Source organism: Vanessa atalanta, chromosome 24 (assembly GCF_905147765.1).
Source record: "Vanessa atalanta chromosome 24, ilVanAtal1.2, whole genome shotgun sequence".
Classification (NCBI taxonomy): Eukaryota; Metazoa; Arthropoda; class Insecta; order Lepidoptera; family Nymphalidae; genus Vanessa; species Vanessa atalanta.
This window is the reverse complement of record NC_061894.1, coordinates 5313797-5334949: the sequence shown is the minus strand read 5'-3', so window position 1 is coordinate 5334949 and position 21153 is coordinate 5313797. Positions and strand designations below refer to the sequence as shown.

Genomic DNA, 21153 nt, shown 5'->3' with positions numbered 1-21153 from the left:
GACAGACATCCAGACATACTAACTATAGGATATATAATATAAGTAATATTAAATGTATAATAAATCTAAACGATAACTTAATCTCTTATAAAAAGATTAATGCGTCAGACAAAAGGTATTTAATTGCAAATTCCGGCATATATAGAAAAAACTCTCAACGCACACCAAGAATCCATTGTAAATTAATTCACATCGTATGGAAAATGATGATTATGTCTTACGATTGATTTTACTTCGTTTGGTCGTGTCGTTCGTGTAGTTTTAATATTTTAATATCGCGTTACAGTTTGGAGAATATACCCGAGAGGTTGAACAAGTCGGATAACTGGGCTGAGACGTCGTTCGGGAGGGAGGTGATGAATGTAAGTATGATTTATTATCTTTGAGCTAAATAGATATAACAGATAACAGAGTAGATGGAATGGTAATAACAGGATCAAGGCAAAGTTCCTTCTCCCCCATTAAGTAGAAGACTTGGATGTCATTTCATTTCTTCTGTGGTCAGGATGTTTTTCATTTCCGCAAAACGTGAGTAAATTACATAAAATAGATGATAAGAGTCCGTGAAAATTGAGTTGTGCTTGCTTGAATTTGAACCCGTTTGTCTATAGATAATATATACATGTTCTATTCACTGGACTACTCCAACTTAACGCAATTCCACCTAACAAAAACCCTATTCTGACTACAATATATTCAAGAATTCTTCGTTATATTAACCCATCTCGGTTTTGCGTTGAAGTGATTTCAGCGCATCTGTTTTAATGGCATCCGCAGTGTTCCCAAAACGTATCGATATAGATATAAATATGTATAACAGTGGCCTATGATTGATGGCAAATATTCATACATATTTAAAATGTTTAAAAAATTAATGCTTATATGTAAAATGATTCCAGGTTGTAAAGAAAAATAACACAAGTTACAAGAAAGCAGTTCAGAGCGATTCAGACGAATCGGGCAGCGCCTGCGACAGCGAACTGGACGAGCTGCTTGATGAGGCTCTGGAGGAAGAGGGACCCACGCCGCCTAAGATAAACAAGGTGAATGAGGTAAACTTTAACAATTTATCCTAAGCGCGTGAAAGAGAGAGCAATAGTGCAAAATAAGAAATTATAAGAAAGCGTATTATGAATTAAACTATTTGTCTTCCTCTTTCGAATGTTAAATCAGTTATGACAGAACGAGAGAACTGTTTAACTGAAAATATAAATATATATATTTTTTTAAATACTTCATATTCATCGACGTAGAAACCTTTTCACTGAAGGGTATAAACTTCCACACCACGACAACTTTACATACAAGACACTGTGTAAACTTGTCATGAGTGGGTAATTGTATCTGCGACATTTAGCGCTACAGACACTTGCTATATTAAATTAATAAAAATATATCACATACCCCAAAAGCAATCAGGCCGCATTTAACCCTCTGTATATGTGGATTTATTGTGTCCATGTAACAAAATAATAATATTAGCACGTTTAAAACTTATATGTATATTGTAATAAAGATTAAAGAGCGTTCTCGTATTATGGTCAAAGTTGGGCAGCTTTATTATTGATTTATTTTTTAATTTTGTAAGAAATTTATCCAGTTCACGGTATATGTCCAAACGACCCTAATATACGGACGCTTACAGCACGGCAGCCTGTCCTCATCGAGTTTCGTGTACCAGGAGAAGGGGTTCAAGTCGCCGCTGAAGGGGCAGGTGACGCCGTCCAGGCCGGATCGTGGCAACGAACTGGTCCACAGCGTCAGTTTCTACAGGCGTATGCAGGCCGTGAGTATAACTTTTCAGAATTTTATAAAACACTCTATTAGAATGGATTTTACATATTCATTAAACACCATTTCTGATAGATGGTATGAATAGTCAAACATGCTCATGTCAACGGCAAATATTGCTTGTCAAATTTAAGCACAAAAAATATGGAATCGGTTGAACAACCTCTTTTATCTTAACCCAATTATGGACTCGTGCAAAACTTACTATAAAATAAGAGAAAATGTTTCATTAATTTTGTAATAATCGTTGCAGTCGTCCACCCCGTCCACCCCGATGCGCGTGGTGCGCCACACGTCGCCGGAGCGCGACGCGCCGCCCACGCCGGAGCCCGTGGCCTGCGTCACCACCGTGCGCCAGCGCATCAAGGAGCTGCAAAACGAGATCTCCAAGCAGCAGACCGTTATATCGCAGGTGCGCACATACACTCATACGCTCTCTTTCTTCCTCGTTCATTGCACTAGATGTTACGATAATAACTATTAAAAAGTAAGGAATTCTTTCATCGCCGAGGAGGGGTCAGTTTTATAGTTGCATATGAAAAGTTAATAGTGTTTGCCCGGCTGGAACCCGCAATCTTGGGTTGAGTTTTACATGTTCTATTCGGTTTTAGGCCAGCCAAGCTCTGAATCTCTGTGCGGCCACCATCGAGTTCAGCGGATCGACTGAACAAGCGGAAGGGGAGAGACTACTCCTGCTAGCGAGTGAGTATAAATTCACCTATAGATATTTGAGCTGTAAGTTATATAACTATGTCATAATCCATTAATACGTCAACAATAACAGGACCTTAGACGATGATCGCCTGTTATTTTATTGGTTTATTCGCACACAATTCGACGTATGTTGTTGCTTAGCGCCAGTTAATTAATATTAATACCTCTAAGTATTAACAGGCCTCTCATTGTATGAAGGTGTGGCTATATCTATTTATATATTAAGTATGGTAAATATCGATTGCAATGTCCGCAGCTCACCGTCGGCAGGCCTGCCTGCATGAGGTGCAGCGCTTGCAGGTGGAGGGCGCCGGCCCGGCCGCCACGGCCGGCATGGCCACCCTACACATGAGCAACCTGCAGGTGCCGCTCCGGAGAGATTATATAAGACAGCTGAATGCCGGTGAGAACTATACCTGATATATAGTAGCTTCAAAACCAAAATTTTAAGCTTTTACCATATATTTTTTCTATACAAATAATGTATTTTTTTATCTATTGTTAAAAGTACAATTTTTTTTATAGCAAATAATAATCCTATGAGATAAATTGGTTGTTCCTTTCTTTTACGGATTGTGTGGATACTATCTGTAAATAAGTATACGGTAAGCATGATACCACTGTATTAAAAGACAATACAGAATGCTTGTATCTAGGCTTCCTGTCCGAGATAACTTTTAAAGTCGTCCTTGTCTAGAGATTGGTTTACTATTTATTTGTATCCAAAAAAATAAATTAAAAAAAATCTTTAAAAATATATTAGATGGCGCAGTGGGGCACCACGTCGTCTGTCTACTGAAATGTCGCGACCGAGTTCTTGCAACGAGCATGCAGCTAACAAAACCCAATGCACCATTACACTTCCCTGACGAGATACGTATGGACGGACTTACAAGTGATTTCAAGGTATTGTTTAGAGAAAAGATAATAATCGGTCCCGACCCAACCATGGGACATTTTTAAGCAATCACTTACACTTTACTACTTCTAGGTGACCGTTGAAGTATACTTGCTTCAAGCATCCAAGGAGGTTCTACCGCACAATGTGAAATATCACATTTCAAACAAAAAAGTATGTATATACTCAATTAAATACTGAACTGAATATATGTTTATTTTTCTAGATTAGGATATAATTCATATTATCACTTTCCAGGGCAGCTCTAAGCTATTAACTCCAAAGTCCAAGGTGTCGGAATTAAAAGCACCTCGCGTGCAAAGCCCAGCCGGCCCCATGTCGGTCCGCAGCCCACAGTTCCAGTTGCACGGATATTGCATATTTGCACTCCAGCAAGCTACACGAAAGAATTTCACACTTAATAAGGTATGAGTTTTTGAAAAAAACCTGCTCTCATTGAGCTATTGAAGCCTAGTTATTTAATCGTCAATTCACATATTATATAAAGGATTTCCTAAGTTTTAAACATGAAATAAATATATATTTTTGAGAATTAGCTATATTATTGCAGGAGTTATAATTTTTAAAAAACGATCTTTAAAGAACCCGTCTATTGTTCTTATATGATTCAATTAATCTAATCATTAAACAATGACAAATAATATGACAAATCATATTGTTATTTTGGGATTAATTGATATGCTAAAATCTTTACTATCAATGACTTCCAGGTGCCGCACGGCAGCCCGCTAGAGGGCTCCCTGAGCGTGCGGATCAGCGCGCGCGTGGTGGTGCCCCCCCCGGCGCCGCACGCCGCCTTCCTCACCGCCTTCGACGACGTGTGCGGCCTGGGCGCCTGGCACCGGCGCTGGTTCCGTCTGCAGCCGCCCACGCTCTCCTTCTGGAAGTACCCCGACGACGTGCACAAGAAGGTAGCGCTCCTCTTATATAAAACAGGATACTTCTATATATTTCGCCATCGTAGCTGTGCCGTAATTTATATTACTTTTTATTATTATATTTTACTTTTACTGTAAGGGAGTATCTCACTAAACTGGGCGCGTTTGCACAGATGCCGATCGGTGACATAGACCTGTCGACGGTGATCTCCGAGAGGGTGGTGCGAGCGCCGCGCGACCTGTGCGCGCGCCCCAACACGCTGCTGCTGGAGTCGTCCGTGCCGGCCGGCCTCATCGTGCCGGACAGCGGCTCGCTCGTGTACGTGCGCGGCGCCGACGGCTCCGTGCGGCGCCGCCACCTGCTGGCCGCCGACACGCCGCTCGACCGCGACCTGTGGCTCGACAAGCTCAACAGCGCGCTCGAGTACGTGCGCTGCTCCGCCACCGACGACGACTGAGTGCGCGTGTTCGTGCGACCGGAACTCAGTGTTAATCGAGCTATATTTCTATTTCATCGAGTACGTGTCGCTGGTTGGCAGTGCATGTTAAGTAACGTACATGCATAGGGAATAAATCTAGATACAAATTACGTAAATAGTAATTACTGGTATATATATATAGTGCTTGTGTGTTAGTGATACATCCATTGTTAACGATGTCGATATAGCTTGGTACACAATACAAATATTACATTATTATAACAGCCGGCGCGAATCGTGAGCACAGATAGGCTTGAGTGGAAGTAGTGGGGGCTAGTTCACGTATGTACACTTTCGGCCGATTGACAGCCTCCTGCTCCTTCGTTCCTCCAAAGAGACGTAAGTATGTAAGGTTGTGCTCACGACTTATGTCGCTTACCAATCCGTGAGGTGATTATGTTCGCAATGGCACCAAAGTGTCGAATTCGGTTTTTGCTTGTAATTACTCATTGTATTATAAAAAAAACTATATAAATAATATATTTTTCTTTATTTAAATGAAAGGAACGAAGTAAACCCATCATAAAACCACTTTAATGTGTTCCGCGAGAAAATTTAGTATGAAATTACAAAAGATTTACAAAATTAATGAGAGCCTTTATAAAACCAGCGTTTTCACTGCGTATTTTCGTACGAAATTTTAATCTATTATAGTAAATAAGACTTAATTAATTCACCAAATTTTATTGCAATGTGTTCAGCTGTGAAGCTAATTTGATTATTTAAAAAATATATATTTATAATGACCTAATATGAAAAAAATATTATGCTTAATACATTTAACACTTTATTATTGGATATTGATAGAATTTAATGTACTTAAATTTTAACCAACGAAACAATAGAAATATGTAGATATAATAATAATATTAATCATAAAACATCACACTTGTAAATTGTTTTGAAAATGCTATTCATACTTTAATTAATTACAATTTTTAATTCAATATAATTAATATGTTTGCCTTATATTAACTAAATATATCGGCGCTATTTTTAAAGACGTGGAATCGTACTCGACTCGACTCGATTCGGGAATCGAATCGACTTTATAGATTAAAATTAAATAAAATGAAACTACGTATCGTACTGACAGAATATACCTTAACTGTCGTTTCAAGGAAGTCCCGAGGAAGATAACGTGATCATTTATTTTTCGAGTCGAATGTATTTGAATAATATATATTAGGCATTTTCCGCACAGGTAATTACATTTTCGTAAGATGCACCTTTTAAGAGATTAAGAGTAGTTTTCGCACGCGTTTGCTAGGTGGGGGGGCAGGTGTTTAGCACTTCTGTACTCCCCGACAATTTGTACGCAAATTTCGTGATAATCCCTTGAGTATTTCACAAACTCAAATTTTGTATTTATCATATTAGTAATAGAGTTTGCAAAAACGCGTTATTCAAGTTGGCGGCTATGCTCGCTTAGGAGTTACACCTCCTTTCCAATGTTTCCAATAAAAAAATCTTTTATTAATAGTATTATATTTAGACTAACATATTTTATATCACTTATTGTAAGGTTTTTTTTTATATGAACGATAGTGAAGTCGATTAGTATTGCAATAATTGTATTTTAATTATGAAATGTTTAATTGTAAATAAAATCAATTTATTATTAGAATAAATTACAGTTTGCAACAATTTGTTTTTTTTTATTAAGCCCTTTATAATTCTTATCTTATATTTAATTATGTTACTCTGTCTGAATTGTTTTGTCTCATAATATTTTTTAACACGGCAAAACTATAGCCCATTCCAATCGAAGTAGGATTAAATATAAACAAACCTGAGATTCACGTATTTCATGCGATTTGCTAATAACTCAGCTATATTGTGCACTACTAAGAGCTTATGATAAATATACCTTTATGTATAATACAACACTATTACACTTAACTATGTCTTCTCACTTTAATTTTACTTCCGAGATTCTAATAACAGTTTCGTCGACGTTCAAATCGGCATTTTTGTTCAAAACTCCATTGTAAAAATCATAGATTATTCAAGCTCTCGACCAATGATAACCTGTCAATTTGCTGTCAGAGTTTGCTTATTTTGTTTTTCTTTTAAGGCTGGAATAGAGTATGGGTGTGTTCCTAAAAATAGATAATTGTGTGTGTGTGTTTTTTGTTTGTATGTAATAATCTATTATATATAATCGAAATAAAACAATTATAAACATATGTGTTATATTAATTTTTTGTAAGCAATTATCTTTACAGGCGTAAAAGATATATTATTACAGCTCTGATTATCAGGAATATGCTGTAATTGTCTATGAGACACCTTATTATTTATGATTAGGTAATCTCGATGGTTGTATTTAACAGTACTTAAGAGGGCTATGGGTGTGGTGCCGGAACCCTTACAGTAAATAAACTTTTAGACAAAACTGTCAAGCAAAACCGTCGGCGTCTGCCTTTTATTATATACTAAAACCTCTTCCGAATTGCGATGCATCTTCTGGTATAAGTTATGTGATTACTCGTTTAGTAGTGTTTTCAGTTAGGGAACAATAAAACGTCTCCTAATTTATGAATATAGATTATCATGTTATCTAACCATCATATTGTTATAACAAAAGCGAATTTCAAACAGTTGCTTTTCAAAGATTTCAATAATGTTTAAATGCACTTAATTACATGATATAATACAAATTTCTACATTTCACATTTTAGACATTTCATGATTGTTATTTGATTTCATTTCGTTTACTTTTCGTCTTCATATGTGACGGCTATGTCCTCTGGTTCCACTGGTTGTCGTCGGTGTTTGATCAGCTTGTCCTCTGATAAACCTTGCCTCAATTCGTGCTAGAATAAAAAAGCAGATATTAAATAAGTTTATCATTAACTTCTTATAAAACTTCTCTGTTAGAACAGAATCTTTATCTCATTCCAGTTTACTGGAAATAATACACGGATTAAATAAAAACTAGTTTTTTATATATTAATTAAATAAATTTCTTTGCTATTTTTGTAATTTATGTATTGGTAATCTAACAATATAATAGGAACAAATGAATGACTACAGATTTATATATTAACCCTGTACAGATTCAATGTATTTACTTCTTACAAGAAAATGACGACAAAGTCGCGCGAACTGTCCACAGTCAAACATGGCAGGCGGTGACCGCTTCCCACCCGACCAGTCGCGGCTGAACGTCACCTGCGCCGACACCAGCGCCGCCAGAGCGCATACCGTCACGACGGTTATACTCCTGTACGAATAATAAAATTGTTAAGGAGGAAACACTATTAAATACATTTCACTGCTAACTGTACAAGACGTTAAGCTTCCGGCATGTAAGGAACAGAGTAAAATAGAGTACAGGGGACACTATTAGTTAGGGATGTTCGGCAGACGTAGCACGAATGTAGATATCAGCTTACGCGTACATGACACGTAATCTATGTATATAAAAGAGAATATCACTCACTGATTAATCACGAAATCTCAGAAACAATAAACCTAAAAACATGAAATTTTGCAGTTAGGTTCCTTTTAGGAGTAGACATCCGCTAAGAACGGTTTTTACGAAACTCGACCCCTAAAATTAAACGTTTATTTTTCAGGTGCTATATTTTTGTGCCCTATGTGCGCTTCTAATTGCCGCAATATCTTCGCTTGACTTTTATTTAGACTAGAATTATCACTAAACCATTATTATCGATTGACAAACATTTACAAAAAAAAAAAACAATTCCATAGTTTATTTCTATACATACAATAATGATAAAGTTTTAATTATAATACATAATACTTAATGTGCAAATATTTCTTTAGGATGTGCATGGAAATTGGAAATCTATTTCCTAGCTACGCCACTCTTGAGCTACAATTCGATAGTACATTGTTTTTATCACTGAGTTTCTTTTCTTCTAAGCTTTGAGGTATTTCCAAAAGAAAGGTAGAGTTTGGACAACCAATAAGTATGTTATTAAAAAAAAATTAAGAGCAGGAAGACTTATCTCATGAGCTATACATTCTGATCCATGATCCTCTTAATCGTAAGTAAGTGCTTTTATTTCCAAATGAATGTCGTGCTCGAATTGAGAGCAATGTTACCAATAGAAATATAAAGCAATAGAAACACACCCAAAACAGACTCGCATTTAAGAATTAATCAGTAAAAAATAATCAAATTTAAAAAAGGACCTTTAAGGAACTGGCTCCTATCAAAATTTAGTAAGTGAGGCTCACCTGCAGGTCGAGGAATGCATATCTTAATGCTTCAAACTGTTTAAAGTTATGAAAACGTTTTCAAGTTATCTTGCAGAAATATGAAATGAAATAGCGGAATATAAAGCGTGCCCTACCTTTATATACGTTTCTTGTATTGTACTGCGCATCTCCATCTTAAAGGGATCTTTGATATTCAAAGAATGGACAAGGGAGATACGTTTATGAAAACATTTTTATTTTTAAAGATATTAGATCGATGCGAGTGACCATCTGAATTGATACGATTATACAATTTTACGCCTAGTTCTTATGTCGTCAAAGTTAATACAAATTACAACTGATGCGCTTATTCCTTATACATATTTAACGGTTCCAAATGTTTGTAATAGTTAAGAAATAATTATCTTTAAAGTCTAATAAAGCCTTTCCCTATCCTGCGTATCCCACTCTTATTTGTAAAAAAAAACAAAATTGACAATGCTGTGACATTTGAAAATACTTTTAGACTAATTTATTGTATAATGTTGATTCTGTTCTATGATCAGGGAATCTTTTAAAATTACCTGATAATATATCAATTAGAAGAAGATAAATATGTGGGGTAGATGTTTTATTTCAGATTTTTATATTTGTAAATATATTATATGTTATTACATTAAGCCTCTTTTAATGATGTAATAATTGCTCTGCATTTGTATTTTTCAATGCAAAAGCATTCTAACAGATCTCCGGCTGTCAAATATTAATTGGATCTCATGATCTTACGATATCTTATCTTCTTATAATAAATATTAAAATTATTTAGTAGACAATAAAAGTCAAAATATACTTTAAACGAGTAGGCAACTATCTACAAAATCTACAAAATTACAATTAATGTTTATTCTATAGAGAAGAACTAGGAAATAATTCATTAAATACGTTTTTCATCAATGAAAAAAAAACTTGTTATAATGATTTATTATTATATTAATTTAGCTTGAACATGAACGAATACTAACTAGAAGTTCTTCTAAAATGTATTTCCATAATTGACTTAAAAAAATTATCAGTTGTAATTTACTTAAATATGAATAGATGTAAATTAGTCTACGGTGATTTTATTACAGAATCTTATACCATGACACAGGATGTACTGTGAAGTCGAAAGCTTGGTGTTACCAGTTCATTTTTACTTCTCGTGTTCGTACAATGTTTGTCACTGTGTTTATAAAAATGTTCGATTTTGTTAGAAATACATCACCATTATTGTTTTTGTAAACATATAGTGATGCTACTGTAAGTTTTTTGATTTTACCAAAAAACATCCTGGATCTTCCGAGTCCTTAAATCACCAATAACTCGAACCACTCTTTATTGAAGAGTGGATACCGGTTTTTGCCTGAATTCCCCCAAAGGAATAATACTATGAAAATAGCTAAAATATACCAAGCGAGCAGTATCGATGTCTGTTAGTTGTATAACTCACCTTAAAGCGTATGCTGCTGAGATGATTCTATCTGTAAAGTTTGATAATGAAAATTCCATGAGAGCTGTGAATGTAAAGTAATTAATTAATATACTATAACTATATATTAACATATATATAATGTACAGTGAGATCTCTATTGTCTTACATCAATAATTAAAATATCAATAATTACGATTATAAATTAATTTGTCATATTCCTAAAAATATTCTTGTAAATTAATTCATTTAAATTTTACCAATCCTAGGTATTTATTGCGAGTTTTTTGTTCTACCTATTATAAAATATATATATAATTATTAATAATTATTGAAACGTGATGTATTTTATTATTATTCGATTGAAGGCATCGTGACAAGAACTGCTAATGGCGGATGAAATTCTGCCACATGTTAACTAGTAATAATATCGTACTGATCGATTAGGGCCTGAGCGGCCAATCACAAGGGACACCCTGAACCCTTCACTCTTATAATCCGATGGGTCGGCAAATCCGCCACCATCCTGTTCCGACATCAGACAGCCTCCAGATTGTTACTGAGAAATTCTATAGTAAAATCCAATAAACTTTTTATAGGCGTGACCTGAGGTCTGAACCCAGGACCTTTGGTTCTGCGGTCTTATATGTAGCCATTACATCTACGCGTCACATGTTAACTAATCTACGGTTGCAGCTAGGTGGGAATCCCCAAAGAAACCATGGAAGTCCCCTGCTAAGAAAACAAATATAGAGACGTACTGAGGGGCTATAAACATTCTGGAAGCGTGGTTTCATTAATTTATAAATTATTTAAACCACCCATCACATGTTTAAAAATTATCGCATTAATTATATGTAGGTATTTATGTGTTTTTGAAAGAGAGCCAGACAAATGGAACACGTGATCGTACGTGGTCGCCTTCGGTCGTATACATTATAACTCAACTTTAAGAAGCATAAATCACTCCTTAACCGTTGCACTTGGTGGTAGGGCTTTGTGCAAGCCCATCTGGCTAGGTAATACCCACTCGTCATATATTCTACTAAGAAGCAGCAATACTTGATTCTGGAGTTCTGGTTTCAAGAATGAATAAACCAGTGTAATTACAGGCACAAGGGGATAGAGGGCTCCCTGAGCGGGCGGAATAATGCGCGCGTGATGGTGCACCATTAGTTCTTACCCAGTTAACCCATTTGCCCTTTAGCCTACCTATAACCTTAATATTTACAATAAATATTTACAAACCTTGGGATGTTCTTTTGCCGAGAGCAGTCGTATATCATAGCAGTTCAAATTCGAACATTACATAAGTAAGTGAATTAAACTGAGCATTATAGTGCTCAACCTGTATTTTGTAACATTACACCACAAAGAGAGAAAAATCGAGCATCACAGTGTAAAGATAAATGACTCGACTGCAGGCGAATGATCAGAATTGAATCTTAGATTGTTGCATTACCGGCGCCTTATTACTTGCAATATGATTATTCTTTTTAATACGTCTATTGTTCTACAGATATAACCGCTTATATGTCGGTTAATCTCCTGCTTCTAGTGATAATGGGCATTAAAATAGAACTTTCTTTATCTGTGGATTCTGTCTTCTGTATTATGTTTAACAAATAACTCGATCCATATGAATATGCGTAGGAGTGGCTTCGGTGACCATGTTTTATACGGGAATTGTATTTTGTATGAAATAAGCGAAATGTCATAATTACATAAAGTAGTGATAGTAACAGCCTGTAAATGTTCCTCTACTGGTTTAAGGCCTTCTCTACTTTCTTAGGTGAAAGTTGAAGGAGCCCTCTCCTCCTACACATACATATTTGGCATATTTACATCGAAATTTGACATATACAATGAAAGTCCCCCTGCATTATCGAAATTTGACAGTGTTTACTTAAACGCTGAGCTATAAACAAATATTAACATGATAATTCAGAAGTGGTTTCCTTGGTTATCGGTTAAGATGCACGCGCTCTAACCATTGGGCCATCTCAGCTTAACTTAAACATTTTCAGGTACAGTATTACTAATTAAGGAGGATTTTTACACGACAGCCAAAAAGAGTTTATTGTTTTCAGCGTTCATATTCGTATACATTTTAAACGCCTACATAAGTTTGGGTCTATCTATCGTTCGAATCCTAACATCATTCCAAGTGACGCTGTCGTGTTGTAAATGTTTAAATAAAACAATTGCGTTTTAGTATACGAAGTTTGCCAACTTCATCATCGTCGTCGTCTTTAACAGTCATAAAACCTATTTCATAATCATTTTATGTGTGCAAATGAATATAATCGATATTGAACACAGGGAAAACCGCAGGACACTCTCAGTTACACTTATTTGAATTGCATTACATACCCTGTCGGATGAATAAACATTGTCGATAATCGAGTCGTTTGTCAACCGGATCTTAACTTGCGACCCTGCGTACGCCTGGCTTTCATGTTACATTAAATGAAACAGAAAAATATAAAAAAAAAATTTTGTTCGTCCCTAAGTCGGATAGTAGGAAGTTCACTCTCTCCCGAACTCTTTCCGGTCGTGTTGGGTTTGCCGTCCCATCGGATATGAGAGTGACAGAATAAAGAACTCACCTGTGTTTGCACACACACTGCGGTTGATCTCCCACATGATTGACCGCCGTGACTGAACTCGACCGGACGACATTATTGTATATAAACTTTTTTATTATAAATAATAGTACTCATTTAGTACTTTGCAGTTTAATTAATAACTTAACAGGGTTAAAGCAACTTTAATAATTAATTTGTCTTATTATATAAAAACCTTGAATCAGACAACGAACAAGATTTATCCGACAACTAATTTAACAATAGCAAGTGATTAAATTATTTCATTTTTTTTTTACCGTAACATAGACAAGTTTACATATATATAAAGATCGAATGATATATTTTATACATATACTAAAATTATTTACAGTTAATTTAATAGTGTATTGTTATAAAAAGTAACTATGTATAAATTTTAAATATATCTCGTTTACGAGAAACAGATGGACCGCCGCTGTAAAAGGATATTACTGGACATAAATTCCTTCAGTTATTCCTTTAACGGCTTCCACACAATCGTTGAGACGCGACAGGTGCTGTCCTTTACAAATACAATCCATTGTGTTTCGTTATTTATGAATAAACCGATCAAAACCTATTGAACGGCTTAAGCTGGACACAGAGCTTGGTTTAAATCTTACTATGAATGGTATTTCACCGCGAAGGTCGTCGTAGGACCTTAAACGATTAATTTAGATTAAATATATTTACATATAATATATTTTCGTTGAGTGTTTACAAATCAAACGCTTCGATTAATCAAAGATGAAATTTAAACACATTAAGTATATGAAACTGCGGTTACTATTACCAGAGTATGTACCCAATAACTACCATTAAAATAATGTTTTTATCAACTGAGATACCTATCTCTCGACTTATAAAAAATTACTACAATATACTAAAAATTGATACTAATTTTTAAGTAAATACTTTGACTATAATAAGAAAATACTAAAAACAGAACTATTTATTCAAATTCCTTTATTCAACATAGAAGCATTACACTTACTTATGGATGGTCAAATTAAACACTACCACCGGTTCGGAAAAGGGAACACCTGACCTGAGAAGAACCGGCGAAAGAAACTCAGCGGGTCTTTTATTTTTTTGTCAAGTTAATTATATACATGATTGTATATGAATAGAAACAGCCAGGAGGCGATCGTTTTATTCTCAAGGTGTGCTATCAGACATAAACTCACTAATTGTATAGAAACCTTTCGCACACAAGCGTTCCTTAACAATTTTTTTAAATTTGGTAACTGAAGCATTTTGAACGCTTTCTGGGATCCCGTTGTAGAAGCGTATACATTGCCCCACAAAAGAGTTACTGACTCTATGCAGTCGAGTAACAGGAGTAACAAGATTGTGTTTGTTCCTTGTACCAATGTTATGAGAATCACATTTTCTCATAAAAACATTTCATAAAAATATTTTTCCGTACATACAAAACATTACAGAATATATATTGAGATGCAACGGTTAATATCTTAATTTCTTTAAATTTATACCTTAATGATTCCTATCTACTGTATGTATATATATATATATACGTACATATATGAATCCAAAAATAGATTTCTAATGATTTCGTACGTTTTGTTTTCGCTTTGAACGTAATTACTAACCTAGCCAACTCACAGTACCTATATATACCTAATAACTTATTTAATTATTACTAGCGACCCGCCCCGGCTTCACATGGGTGCAATGCTGATACAAAATAGACTCTAGTCTTTATATACAACGTTCGATAAACCGCTATGACCCTGCATTTTAAATATGCTGCTGTATGGGGCCTTATTGATCTCTATTAAATTCAAAACCTATTTAAGGAACTTAATTGGATATGGATTAATGCTGTATTGCTTAAAATTAGTCATCATTCGTAAATAAGCCATTATTTATCGTAAAAAGTAAATGATAAAAAATGTTTATTGTGGGTTAGCCCTAATTGATAGACATATGATAGAGATACCATTGCGGATTTTTTTGTAGATATATTTTTTGTGTATAATACTGAAGCACATTATTTTGGTTCGTCCAGCGTTTGCAATGTAAGCGCAAAAAAATGTGTTTATTTAAGACATCACTTTAGAAACCTCTAAAATTATCAATGTATCTCAAATGTATTATGCATGCATTATACATATAAACCTTCCTCTTGAATCACTCCATCTATTAAAAAAAGGCATCAAAATCCGTTGCGTAGTTTAAAGATCTAAGCAAACATAGGGACAGACAGACAGCGGGAAGCGACTTTATTTTATACTAAGTAGTGCAGTGCGCCCGGTCATGTTATTTCTTCAGTTTAAGCGTTTTAGCAATATATATAGCAAATAGCGCTTTATTGATTATGATATTATTTAAAATATTGTCGTTCAATAGATAAAATTCAATGCATTGTATAAGTACGATTATTTATAGATACTAGGTTACACATATAAACAAGGTAGTGGACCATTTCACCATCCTGCACTTGACCCTAGAGATAAGATAAAAAAATAGTCCAGTGCCGATATTATTGACATATTATTATCAATAAACACAGATAATCAAGAAAAACAGATACAGATATATTAAGTGTATTTTTTTAGGAAAAATACCGCGAAAACGTAGGCGCTTACAAATAATCTATGATCTATTATAGACGTTAGAAACACTAAGAATTATTGAATACATCGCCAATGCGCCACCAACTTCGAAACTGAGATGTTATATCCCTTGTACTTGTAGTGGTACTTAATATTGATGTGTTCAAACCAAAACACATCAATATTAAGTTTTTAGTTTTGGTGGACGAGAAGATAGGTCATCTGATGGTAAGTGGTCATCACCACCTATATACATTGGCACTATAAGAAATATTAAATATTACTTACATGACCATGTACCACCAACATTGGGAACTAAGTTATTATGTCCCTTGTACCTGTAGCTACACTGGCTCACTCACCTTTCAAGCAGAAGACCGGTATAGGTTTTGTTTGTGTGATAGCAACGACGGGGTATTTTTTATTGCAATACAAAGTTAATTTACTTCGTATACAATTTGTATATATGTATGTATTGTATATAATAGGATGATCGTCGTCCTGACAACCTCAAAGAAGACCAGTCAACTACGCAGGATATAATTTAGTGCACAAGAGTGATCGCAAACACAGGTGCACTCTGTATTCCCTCACTCTTACGACGAGACGACTTTACGGGACGGCAAATCTGACATGACAGGGAAGACTCCAGGTGCGGGACCAACGGCTTTACTTTCCATGGCACGGAATTCTACACACTTCTAACTTCCAGACTTCAGACTGTTACTGAGAAATAATGTAGAAAAACCCACTTTAGCGGGTCGATCTGGGGTTTGAACCCAACCTTGGAATCTGCGGCCTTATATGTAGACTAACGAGGCACTCAAAAGCAGTTTACGATAACTTAAAATAAATAAAATGGAAATTCATGATGGACATAGAGAGAGAGTCAAATGCTGTTACAACATACGTACTGAATTTCGGACGTAAACAATAAGAAAACCTCGTTATGTCTATTCTTTCTCATTATTTATCTATGGCTTCTGACGTTGACGTAAGGTTTCAAAGTCAGGGTTACTATGTAGATACTTATCTTCATATCTTAAAACTGATTTGAGATTGTTTATTTGCCATTTTTTACGTAATGGTTGCAGTATTATCTCTGCAATAATGAAGAATATATTTTTGTCTTGTCCCTATGACGAGACACGCGCACGCTTGGATAAATTAAAAGGTGTAGATGTAGATTAGTAAAACTAAAAGGTTTTGTGTTATTGAATTGCCATAACTTTTGGAGAGAAAATCCAGCTTAGTATCCTTCAGATAATTCCTTTTTATAATCTTGAAATTTTCAAACTTTTATTTCATTAAATAAAAAAAAAAGCATTTTAAAAAAGTAATAAGGAAATATTATTCTTTTTTCAAATATAATTTGTCTATATTTGACCTAGACCGATCAGCTTTTTCGCAAACATGCTGTCATGAAAGGTATTCATGTAGGCGTTCTGCCTACATGAATACCTTTCAAATTATGAATCTATTGATGAATGCACCACATTCAGAGTTTACATTCCAAACCACCTGATCAGGACGCTCAATCTTTATTTAAAGATATTTCAGAACAAATAGTCGAGAAGTCAAAGAGCTGGCAGCTATCTAGGGCCTAGGCTATTTAGAGAAACCTAAGATTTAGCTCGATATAGTAGCATCGCGGCATTTGGATCTAAATCCAAGCACAAGTATTACATTTACATGTGCAAACAAACTCATTCAATTTGAGTTCATCTAATTCTCGATGAATTAAACTATGATGAGCTGCATATGGGAATGAATTTAGAGCTTATCATCCAACTTGTCGAAGTCGAACAGTGTGGTGCAGAATAATTCCTATTAAGAGAGACGAAAGTCGTTGTCCATCAGGAGGACATTACCGTTACTGTACTGAAGTTAAACATTTATAAAGCTTATGACTATCATGGTCCATTAAAAAATAGTAGAATGATGCACACAAACTCGTATACGAATGTCTATGTTTCTCCCTCAAAACTACAAGCATTGCATTTTATTAAAACTACACAAGAAAAGGGAAGGGCGAAAGGAATCCATACTAAGTAAAAACTTGTGGTACGGGTTTCTCGCCGTCCTTATGCCGTTACGGTACTCACAGCTGTAGTTTATAGCTTGCGATCGATAATATATATATTTTTTTATTTATAATTTAAATAAAATACAAATAATAAATGTTCGCTAGGTGCTTGTCTCAAAGATAGTATTAAAAACTATTTACATAACTTAGTTTTTTTATGATATAGGTAGGCGGACGAGAAAATGGGTCACCTGATGGTAAGTGATCACCATCGCCCAGAGACGACGGCGCCGTATGAAATATTAAATATTCCTTAAATCGCCAATGGGCCACCAACCTTGGGAACTAAGATGGTATATCCCTTGTGCCTGTAGTTACACTAGTTCAATCACCCTTCAAACCGAAACACAACAATACTGTGTACTGCTATTTGGCGGTATAATATCTGATTAGTAGGTGGTACCTACCTAGACAAAGCCCTACCACCAAATAAAAGTATGAAGTCATTCTAATTCTTCTTGGGAGCTTCTTGGGAATATATGTATGATTTTTCTGATATCTATATAATTTTATTCGACTATATAGGTAGATAAATTGCAACAGCGCATATAAAATATATAAGTAATTGACGTCATAGCTGCATACCTACCAATCAATACTGATTTTTGTCAAAGATAAAATCGCCTAATCATTGTGAAATTTAAAATTTTATTAAATATAAAGAAATAATAGTGTTTTATATATTGTTTGTATACACTTTAAATGTATATTTTAATGTAATAAATGTAATCGTACATCCTAATTTAATTTCAGAGTGTAGCTGTATTAATGTGACCATGTGAATGACCATGTTTTAATCAACCACAGCGACCATTAATAATATCATTTTTATCACTATTGCAGTGCAAAATTCATTCCGTTTTGGGGATTAGAAGCCCATAAATATATATGTAGGTACATATGCTTAAGAGATGGAGCAAGACATACACAAATATTATAAGCTATATTTACGGCTTGTCATGTTATTACAGTATGACCAGAAAAAAAAATTTCACTTTCGTGTATTCATTTAATTTAGTTTCATGATGTAGGTAGTTAGAAGATACGCGCGAACAGTTTTACATACAAACATGTATCCGTTACTGCTGTAATCATGTAACCTCCTTTTGGTTTCGCCTAACTTCCATGAAAACAAATAAGTACATATGTTAATATTTTCGACTTAAACATCGAGAGAAATGTTTGGGTATTATTTAGTTATTAATATTTGGGTCAAAATATAACTATCAAATAACTTGTCTATGCCTTATTAGTTCACTCTTCAAAGCTAAGCTATTGTCGATATATATTTTTTTGTATAAATTATCCTGCCTAGATTATTTTTTAATTTTTTTTTTCAACTTACAGAAATTATATATTCGTTTTTAACAATCGATTGATACCAATAATAATAAACATTTGTGATTTTTTAGAACCTTTCTTCGCTTCGAATAAACTTTTTTTCAACCAATTATGACCCTTTATTTATCTTCTGTTTAATTAGTAACTTACAAATAATATATCAAAATAACAAATAAAATGAAAGTAAATTAATGTAGAAGGTAATTTCCATAATCGTTATTAACTTTAAACGTCAAAGCAATCAACGTATACCTAGCTATCACGATACGATTACGTAGTTTTCTTCTTGTGAAATAAAGTAGTTTATCGCCAACTGGATCCAATACAACACGTCTTTATATCCTATAGTGTTAACAGAGCATTGAAATCGGTCAATAGTGGTGTATTTTTTATGGTAAGTAATTTCTTTTTTTTTTTTTATTTGACAGACCGACACGTCACATGTTCTAGTATTGCTTGAATATTTTTAATCTATAAATGTCATTTAGTTTGTTATGATTTTTGCGATTGATAATATAATATATTAATGTAAAAATATAAAAAAAAAACATTTATGTAATACATTGATGTTGGATAAATTAGTACATATAATTTACGAATGAAAATTAATAGTAAATACTTATTACGAGCTTGTGTTGTATTCAATTTTCTATTTGTTTTGCTTTTAATTACAATAACAACAAAATAAGTAATAAACATATCCACAGAACAATAATAAATCTTCAATAGGAAATTGAGAATTATTTTTTATAAATTTTGTATCTATGTATGTTAAACAAGAAGTAACAAGGTTAAAAAGTAAATTGTACGTCAAATAGCTTGTATTAATAGTAGAAACCACACAATCAAACATTTCGTTCAATAATTAACAAATGATTAAGAAAAAGCCACAATAATTTGAAAAATATATTAAAAAAACGAATTGTAACTTGACTATCTTAAAAAAACTATATTTTAAACAAGTATTTATTCCATTACTGAGTAAATAAGAGACGTGTGAAGCTGGGTGTAGTCGTTGTTGTATAAAATAATTTGAGTCTGAGTGAAGGGATACACTTATAATAATCGATTGAACGAACTGGTTTGTTTAGTAACGAAAGTTGTTCCTGAACAGATTTTAAAAATGGCGACGGTTAAAATCAGCTGATTCGTGTTTACAATGACAGTTTTTTTATTATCTCAAATCAATAAAAAAACAGATTAGATATAAAAAGTCTTATAATTATTAAAATACATATCCCAAAAAATGCGTAGAAACATTGCAATTATTGTAGATTTTTGGATTGTAGTTTAGACGTAGTAGAAATAATATTATATATGTAGATGCAAAAACATAGTTTTGAAAGTATTTCATTAATAATTGCGTGTTTTCTCTCGTAATAATTCCTTGGGACACATGCATACACAGTGTTTCTTAGGACAAAATTAATTTTGCCGGATCGTAGTCAGTAAATGTCTTCCTATGTGGTTTGGTGATTATACATGGTGAATATGCATGTTGCAGAATTTCGTCCTAAATAGCACGAGAAGAATTATAAAAATAAATTAAGCACATGCAAACTCAGTTACGCTTTCCTTGGATTTAGAAACCGTATGTTGTTATTGAAGCATCTTCCTTGGACGAGACGAAAGTGACATCTCAAGGTCAAATTTTAATGCAACAGGATTTCGCTTCTGTAACACATACTAAATTGCATGACATTTAATTATTTTTATTTTTTTACGGTTAAGCGACAATATCGTAATGTTTAGTCACACTTCTTAATTCATATCGAATCATATTAAATAAATGTCATTTTGAAGCGTTTTCTGTTTTTTGTTTTGTCAAAAATAAAGATTTATTTTTCACCTTTCCATTACAATTAGAATATATAGTACATAAATTACAGAATAGAACTAAGAATATGCATTTGATCTAATAACGTAAAATAATTATAATTTTAATACGTTATATTTAATCAGCTGATACGTATATCAAGTGAAAATAAAATTGTTGATCGACGACCCAGTTTTCCTGTTTTTGACATTCAATATATTTTATCTGTTGTTTAGATATAAAACGTAATAAAATATAGATAGGTAACTAAAGCTCTTGAATTTATTATAAAATTCGACTTCA

The 21153-nt window shown here is 33.9% G+C and overlaps 3 protein-coding genes across 8 annotated transcripts in view; 2 read left to right on the top strand and 1 right to left on the bottom strand.

Annotated features, from left to right (window-relative positions):
- LOC125073288 (anillin) overlaps positions 1-5598 on the top strand; it is a 58594-nt gene extending 52996 nt beyond the window's left edge. For 2 of the 6 annotated variants that reach the window (XM_047684053.1, XM_047684052.1), the window contains exons 11-21: positions 287-362; positions 900-1052; positions 1646-1786; positions 2045-2203; positions 2403-2493; positions 2762-2908; positions 3269-3411; positions 3497-3577; positions 3662-3829; positions 4135-4335; positions 4476-5598. In XM_047684053.1, coding sequence (XP_047540009.1) covers positions 287-362; positions 900-1052; positions 1646-1786; positions 2045-2203; positions 2403-2493; positions 2762-2908; positions 3269-3411; positions 3497-3577; positions 3662-3829; positions 4135-4335; positions 4476-4760 — 1645 coding nt within the window. In that variant the 3' untranslated portion in view covers positions 4761-5598. The remainder of the gene's footprint in view (positions 1-286; positions 363-899; positions 1053-1645; positions 1787-2044; positions 2204-2402; positions 2494-2761; positions 2909-3268; positions 3412-3496; positions 3578-3661; positions 3830-4134; positions 4336-4475) is intronic. The other 4 variants (XM_047684056.1, XM_047684054.1, XM_047684055.1 and 1 more) reach the window with 4 other exon arrangements.
- Positions 5599-7470: 1872 nt separating this feature from the next.
- Positions 7471-13068, bottom strand: LOC125073529. Its single transcript, XM_047684390.1, has 4 exons — positions 13032-13068; positions 10444-10507; positions 7866-8010; positions 7471-7600 (listed from the first exon to the last, which is right to left on the bottom strand). Exons 1-4 carry the CDS (start codon positions 13066-13068, stop codon positions 7499-7501), a joined length of 348 nt encoding a protein of 115 aa, XP_047540346.1. The 3' UTR covers positions 7471-7498.
- Positions 13069-19309: 6241 nt separating this feature from the next.
- LOC125073588 (phosphoenolpyruvate carboxykinase [GTP]-like) overlaps positions 19310-21153 on the top strand; it is a 31022-nt gene continuing 29178 nt past the window's right edge. The window contains exon 1 of the mRNA XM_047684469.1: positions 19310-19428. The gene's annotated coding sequence lies outside the window, so the exon portion shown is untranslated. The remainder of the gene's footprint in view (positions 19429-21153) is intronic.